The sequence below is a fragment of the Chenopodium album genome, chromosome 27 (genome assembly GCF_948465745.1).
Source record: "Chenopodium album chromosome 27, dcCheAlbu1.1, whole genome shotgun sequence".
NCBI classification, from domain to species: Eukaryota; Viridiplantae; Streptophyta; class Magnoliopsida; order Caryophyllales; family Amaranthaceae; genus Chenopodium; species Chenopodium album.
This window is the reverse complement of record NC_137860.1, coordinates 1,804,138-1,811,937: the sequence shown is the minus strand read 5'-3', so window position 1 is coordinate 1,811,937 and position 7,800 is coordinate 1,804,138. Positions and strand designations below refer to the sequence as shown.

At 35.9% G+C, this 7,800-nt stretch overlaps 1 protein-coding gene across 1 annotated transcript; it reads left to right on the top strand.

The window, feature by feature from the left end:
• Positions 1 to 531: 531 nt before the first annotated feature.
• LOC145620317 (polyamine oxidase 2-like) lies at positions 532 to 6,891 on the top strand. Its single transcript, XM_081674961.1, has 10 exons — positions 532 to 1,118; positions 2,980 to 3,095; positions 3,706 to 3,794; positions 3,908 to 4,021; positions 4,726 to 4,813; positions 4,912 to 4,997; positions 5,084 to 5,186; positions 5,655 to 5,752; positions 5,842 to 6,271; positions 6,421 to 6,891. Exons 1-10 carry the CDS (start codon positions 1,079 to 1,081, stop codon positions 6,724 to 6,726), a joined length of 1,470 nt encoding a protein of 489 aa, XP_081531087.1. The 5' UTR covers positions 532 to 1,078; the 3' UTR covers positions 6,727 to 6,891.
• Positions 6,892 to 7,800: the final 909 nt, after the last annotated feature.

The window sequence follows — 7,800 nt, the reverse complement described above, 5'->3', positions numbered from 1 at the left end:
CCCCAAGTTACCCCAACCCCAACAGAAAAGGACATAACTAAAAAATTAACGCGTAATCCATGGCCGGGGTTACATATTTAGGGGTTATTCGGTTAGGGGTTACATAATCAGTCAGGGTTACTAGGTCGGTTAAGGGTTACTTGATAGGTTATAGGTAAAGGTGATCAACACTAGCCCGACCCGATCCGACCCGAAAATAGGGCGTGTTTGGGTGAGCCTAAAACGCATTTTTGGTTAAAAACCCTAAACGGACTCCAAAAAAATCCAAAAAGGCCGCTTTAGCCCGACAAGCCTGCTATTTTTTTACGAATTTGGCAACAAGGAATCATGTTAAGGCTCGCTCCGACCTAACTTTAATCACCTCTAATTATAAGTAACCCCGACCACATGGTGTAGCGAGACACACAAGAAAATTTGGGATCAAAATTTCATAATTACGGAGTAACTTAAATTAAAAATTAATTAGTCCAAAAAAGAGTTAAAAGAAATTTGGTCAATTTGCCTATAAATATCCAATTCCGATTCCCCAATTCCGATTCCCCAATTCTTCCCATTCTCCAAAAACAACACACCCACCTCATATACAAATTATACATCCATCATCACCTTACTCACGTCTTCTTCCTCTTTCTCTCTCCTCTCATTCCCCAATTATTCCTTCCGATTCCCCAAATTTAATCAAATTAATCCCCTAAATTCTGTAAATTCGATTCAATCGGAACCCTAATTGCCGAACTTATGTTGAAATTGCCCAGAATTTCGATTGTTGTCATCTGAAAACCCTAAATTTGTTTCCTGCTCTAATTTGAAGAATCAATCATACGTATGAGCTGGTCGGTATTGAATCTGGGTCTATCGTCGAATTCAAATCACTTCATTACTTGTCTTTTGATCTTTATTCTTCATTATTCACCTCAATTAAGCCCTACTTTGTTGTTTAATCTTAATCAACATAATTTTAATTCTTCATTTTTATTATCATCATCATCAAATTCATCTTCTACGTCGTTTTTGTCGAATACTTCGACCTTAATTCTTCATTCTAGTAATAATCCCAGATCATCATCATCATCATTCAATGGAGCTCAGAAACAAGAATAATCGCCAATTACGTCAAGGTATAATTTTTCTCCTTTTTTTTTTTTTTTTTTTTTTTGGGGTTTTTAATTAATTTTTTAAATTTCTTTTTTGGGATATTTTAACTATTTCTGGGTGAATTTATTTTGGGAAGGAAGTTTATTTGTCGGTTACTGATGGTGGGTCCCACTTATCGCAGCTGTTGTTATGTGGTCGGTGTGGGTGGGTTGTTATGTGAAATCTGAAATGTAAAAACTTTACAATATCAATCACACGTTACTTATTTTATTTTTTTATTTGTATGATTGTTATATGATGATGTCGTTATTTTCATTTTTTTTTCAATGTGTACTTTATATGTAGTGATTAAACTTAAATCTTGATTTATTAATTTACCTTTAAATAAAAAAGCTTGATTAATCAATTTGAGTGTAAAATTGCCCAACTTTATTGGATTTTTGCTGCGCTTACCGTCCGGATGATTGTTGGAGTTGTACTTGTAGTCTCACAATCGTATTCTTACCCTGTTTTATCTTAGTTGACATCGCCTTAAAGCGCGTTTGCTAATACTTCGTGCATGATTTTTTAAACATCAATTTTTTAGTAAAAAGTACAAAACGTTTGGTTAACATGAATCTAACAATACCCTATATGACTATTAGTTTTTTATTTTTTTTTGTACAAGGGGAGTTTCTAATGAGTAATATGGGTTAATTAGTTGCTTCATAGAACACACTTGTACTATGAACTTTTGGAGGTTGAGTATGGGTTCTGTTGTCTTACTGATTAAACCTTTAGAGGCTTAAAAAAGACAGATAACAATTTGGGGTTTGACTTATTGATGATGTTTGTTTGACCCAGTTCATCATAACTAAGTTTTGGATTTGGGGAATTACAAGCTCAACTTGTCTACTTTATAAGGTTGGATACTTGGATTTATTCTAGGCCGTTAATTAATTCTTTATAAAATACCACCTTGGCAGCTTATATTTAAGGAAAAGAAATAGTGTTGTGGAATTTGTAAGTGCCTTTTTAATGAGGGTTGGATCTTGTAACTAACACCTTTTGGCAAAGCTCTGCTATCTGTTAAGTTTTGTGGGATATTTGTCATCTTAGTTGTTGAAATGTAGTCGCCTAATGTCGGGAAGAGGGAGATGATGCATGTGGATGTCGAATAGTTTATTACCAAAAGTCCAAAAGTTGATGATTATGGCCTTTTAGCAATTTTATGAGTGGCACATATTGCCTTTGACAATGTTGGAGACTTGGAGGTGCATAAACAGTAGGGAATGGTAAAAAAAAAAAAAAAGGGTGCCTTTGAATTTTTTTGTATCAATTTTTATGTGACACCTATTGTGTGGTTGCTTAAGCCAGTAATCGTGTCTGCCTTTTCACTTTCATATGGATTGTGTATCCTGCCTTGAATGAAGAATAGATTGAAGATGAGCAACTTCTTAATCACTTTAGATAATCTGCTCCTTTTGTGGTTTATACAAGGACCTGAAACTTTTCTAGTCTTCTTGAATAGAGGTCTAGGCACCAAAAAATCAAACTCAAAGTGACAGCAAGTATTTGTGGAATATAAATTATTTTATTGGATGAATGTTCTCAAGGAGACCTTTTGGAGGCTTGTTGGAGAACAGTAGATTTAATGCCGTATAAGTCTGAAGATTCTGAATCTCATCACTCTGCACTAAGCGCCCTAGGTTCGCCTTGTTGGGGGGTTTTTAACAGTTCCTCAATGGTTGTGACTGTACATGAATATGTGAACAACCATCTTTCAAGTTCTGAACTTTCATGGTTTTATTCTGATCCAATACATAGTTATATTGACTTTACTTCTTGTTGTAATTTAATTTTGATGGATTATGCAAATGTTCTGAACATACTTGTATTTTGCAGGTCTATGCTCTTCTGGCAATGAGGGGAGGCAGGGTGCCTCACCATCTGTCATAGTAATAGGTTCGGGTATGGCTGGTATTGCTGCTGCTCGTGCTCTTTATGACAATTCAATTCAGGTGCTTAAATTACTCTAGATCAAACCTACAAATTGATGTTACTTCCTACTTTATTTGAGGGGAACAGTTGATCTGTTGTATATTTTCTTCAAACTTGAATGTTTTAAGTTATTTGATTTAGCAAGTTTTTTGAAGTGCTGGGAGAGGGGATATTTTTAATCGGCTTGTCTTCTTTTACTTCAACAAGTATTTATTTTAATTCTTGTCTTTAGCTCAATATAGGAAAGAGAGCAGTTTGTTAAGAGAGATTTAATGTGGAATTTGGAAACTTAAAGCATATCACTATATCAGTGTTTGACTAATATGAAAGGGCTCATTTGCCTGTATTTTTTAGTTGTCATGAAGAAGCAAATGCTATTTGTGTTACTGTTAAAATTTAATGGGAAATGCCTATTTTGAGCCCATTATTTTGGTTAGGATAGGACTGCTTGAGCTCCTTTAACAGTCAATTAGGTGTATTAATGTTAGAGATCATGCATAGTCCTGCACTGTATTTTGATCATGTTACTCTATGTGGTAGTTGCTGTAATTGGTGACGAAAACTTGAATATTATGTATTTTTTTAAAGGTTATTTCAGTTCTCAATGAAATTCAGTTCCTGAACTTTTAGGTCACGGTGCTGGAGTCACGTGATAGAATTGGAGGTCGAGTATGCACAGACTACACATTTGGTTTTCCAGTTGACCTAGGTGCATCATGGTTAGTTTCTCAAGGACTTGAGTGATTATACATATTTTGGTATTTGTGGCTTTTGTTGTTCCTTCTCTCCCAATGACTGATATTAACTCATCAAGCTACTAATGATTCCACAGGTTGCATGGTGTCTGCAATGAGAATCCCTTGGCACCATTAATTGGTAGACTTGGCCTACCCCTTTATCGTACTAGCGGAGACAACTCTGTTTTGTATGACCATGACTTAGAGAGGTAATTCTTCTACGATCAACTCTGTTTCTTATGATGGTATTAATTTCTATTATCAGTTCATACATAATTGAAGTCTATTCAAGAATGAAGTTCTATCAGTTGTTCTTCAGGTGCTTCTGGGCCAAAATCTACACTTTTGGCTGGATGATTAATTTGAGTCTGAGTTTCTTATCTAATTTCCATCATTGAAAAGGTTGGTCTGAGAATCTTTCTGCCAGACAAATTTTTAGGTTCTGGAACTATAAGTTCACCATGCTCAAGAGTCTTGACTTAAAAAAGCTCAGGATAAATCTAGTGATTCAGTCCTCATTCTGAACCTTAAAACCTGTGTAAATGGATTGGGTGGAATGGTGTATAATAACTAGTTTTGAAAAAAAAAATTGTATGTATCATTGCATCTCCACTTTCTTGAGATGCTTTTAGGCTTTTGTTTATCTTTATTTTCACCTCATGAACGTCATAATAGGGGGCAGGGGAGGGTGATGGTAGGTTTTTTCTTATCTAGTTTAATGTGTTTCATTAAGTATCACTACTAGCCTGACTTTTGATAGTTTGACTGTCAGTCACTCGGTTGTCAGAAGATTGTATTTTGTTCTATTAACAAAGTTACTAAACTTATTATAGTTACTAAACTTGTTATAGTTGAAATATGCCTTATGTTTTTGAGTTCTCAAGTGTTGTGTCAATGGATTTCTTTGATGCAGCTATGCCCTTTTTGATTTGGAGGGGAATCAAGTACCCCAGGAGCTGGTTGTCAAAGTTGGTGAAGCATTTGAAAATGTTTTAAAAGAGGCAAGTAGCAATTCTCACATTCTTTATACTGTTTGTTCCCCTTAAAATGTCATTTTTGGGGGTTGCAATATTTACGTTGGTTGGTTTTTGATATTCAGACTGAAAAAGTACGAGAGGAATGCAAAGAGGACATCTCTATACAGGAGGCATTTTCGATTGTCTTTGAAAGGAGACCAGATTTGAGGTGAGTAGTATTTTTATCTGTTAAAATTTAAAATTTATGCCTATTTTTTGTTAGGAAAGGAATCATTGCAATTTATATAACTACAGGTTAGAAGGGCTTGCTCATAAGGTACTACAGTGGTACTTGTGTAGGATGGAGGGTTGGTTTGCCGCAGATGCTGAGACCATATCTCTTAAGTGCTGGGATGAGGTATATATTGTATTATTATTACACCTGTTCTGAAAGTTGTTTACACTTTCTGTTTGTCCGTTGCATAAAGCTCTCAACGCTTTTACTTTGACAAATTCCTTTTACTACCTTACTCCTCTTACCAAAATATGTACCCTTTTCCAGTCTCTTACTTTACTCACCTTTTTCTCACACCCACCCACTTTTTTAGAATTTTTACACACTCTCGTCTCTCCTAGCTTTGTTACTTCTTTTTACACCCAGTCACCAGTCTCCACATCAACTCTCTCCAATTGCCTCTATTTGTTCCAGATAGTAAATGTTGAGAACTTTAGGAAACCGAAGTTTTATGCTGCTAATTCTGATCATCATAGTTTGATGGTATCCATGTTTCCAACCTCCCAAGTTAGGCTCTTTTTTTCCCCCATTTAAAATGCCTTTTTACATTTGTTATTTATTCTGGATTTCTGTCGCTTCCTTGATCTGTAGGAAGTGCTCCTCCCTGGTGGACATGGGCTTATGGTTCGGGGATACCTTCCTGTTTTAAATACACTTGCCAAGGGTCTAGATATACGTCTGAACCACAGGTTAGAACATGGTATAATTTTGTAAAACTTTCTATATTTCATACACCTTTTGTCTAGATGCATGACTTAATGCTGTCATTGTTCTCCAGAGTTACGAAGGTCACAAGACATCATAACGGAGTTAGGGTAATGGTAGAAAATGGTGGTACATTTATAGCTGATGCTGCAGTTATTGCTGTTCCTCTCGGTGTCCTAAAGGCTAATACAATTGGCTTTGAGCCAAAGCTTCCAAGCTGGAAAGAGGATGCTATCTCCAATTTAGGAGTGGGAATCGAGAATAAGATAATTTTGCACTTTGAAAAGGTCTTTTGGCCAAATGTGGAGTTCTTAGGTGTAGTTGCAGATACTTCATATGGATGCAGCTACTTTCTCAATCTCCACAAGGCTACTGGTCACTCTGTTCTTGTTTATATGCCTGCTGGAAAGTTGGCCAAGGACATTGAGAAAATGTCCGATGAAGCCGCTGCAGGTTTTGCTTTTAAGCAGCTGCAAACAATTCTTCCGGATGCATCTGCGCCTGTAAGTTCTCAACTCTTGTGTTGATGTTCCATCTACCAGTTTGTGGGAAATGGATAAAATTATAGAAATGTCAAGATCCTTCATTTGGTTTGGTAGTCTTGAGGAACAATATTAACATAAATTTGAAATTATGCATGTGGTTTATGCAGATTCAGTATTTGGTGTCTCATTGGGGCTCCGATATAAACTCTCTTGGTTCCTACAGCTATGATACAGTTGGGAAGTCTCATGATTTGTACGAGAGGCTTAGGGTTCCTGTAGATAACTTATTTTTTGCGGGGGAGGCCACAAGCGCTAGTTTTCCTGGTTCAGTTCATGGTGCTTATTCAACTGGCCTGCAAGCAGCCGAGGACTGCAGAATGCGTGTCCTGGAACGCTATGGCGAGTTAGATCTGTTCCAGCCAGCTATGGGTGATGAATCATTCAGCGTCCCCCTCCTTATTTCTAGGATGTGATAACGGAGGAATGATATTGTTTCTCTAAAGTGGAGTATATTGCATGTAGTCTGTTAAGTGCAGCTTCGGTTAAGCCAGTTGCTGTTTCTTCTACTTTGTACCTTATATCTTATGTTGTAAACAAACTTCTCAATATATAAATCAACAACTTTGCTTGTGTGTGAATGTATATACTCCGTACTAGTTTTCAGTGATTAATCGCGTTTCTCATTTGAAATATTGTGGGGAAGTTGTCGATCCAGGAATCTGAAGCTGAAGCAGATTGAACCACGAATGTATTAGTAACAATTTTGTCGGTTTTTAAAAGAACCGAGTTAAATCCAAATTGAATGATTATAGGTACGGATTGAATCAGGGTTGAGTTTTATGCGCACTGCGCAATGTATGGTGTTCAAAGAAGCCACGAGATGGTTAGAGTGAAGAGTGTATCAATGTCAATATCATCATTGTAGCAAAAGACTTTTCCTTTTGTGGGGTGACAATGAATAAACGAAGATTCAAGAACCTGAAGAGGTCAACGTGAATAACGTGTATACATCAGCCGTTCCAAATCAGCTTGGGCGTTTATTTTATAACGTTTATCAATGATAGCTTTAACTATAAATAAATTTAAACATCAAACTATAAATTGTAAAAACTTGATAATTTGGAACATACACATTACACGGAATCAAACACACGTGATTGTTTCTTTCATCTATAAATTACGAAAGCCAATTAAAGTATAGTTTGTTAATAGTGTTACAAGTCAAATGTTTCTAATTGGAAATTTAAAGAAAAAAAATACGTAGTAATAAAAAAAAATCCAAAGCTTCTAGTTCTAGGCCATTCACAAGAGTCAAAACTCACTTATGAAGGATGGAAAGCAATTTAGGCGGCAATTTTATTATAGACGAAATTTGATCACAAATGGTATGTATCACTATCCCAATATTCTAACTAAGAAAAAATACACACGATTGATTATGTTTTTTGAAAGAACACATGATTACTTGAATAAGCAGTATTTTGACTTTTGAGAACAATAATTCGCCCTTAGGCTTTGTATCATAAATTCATAATTAGCTTTTTTGG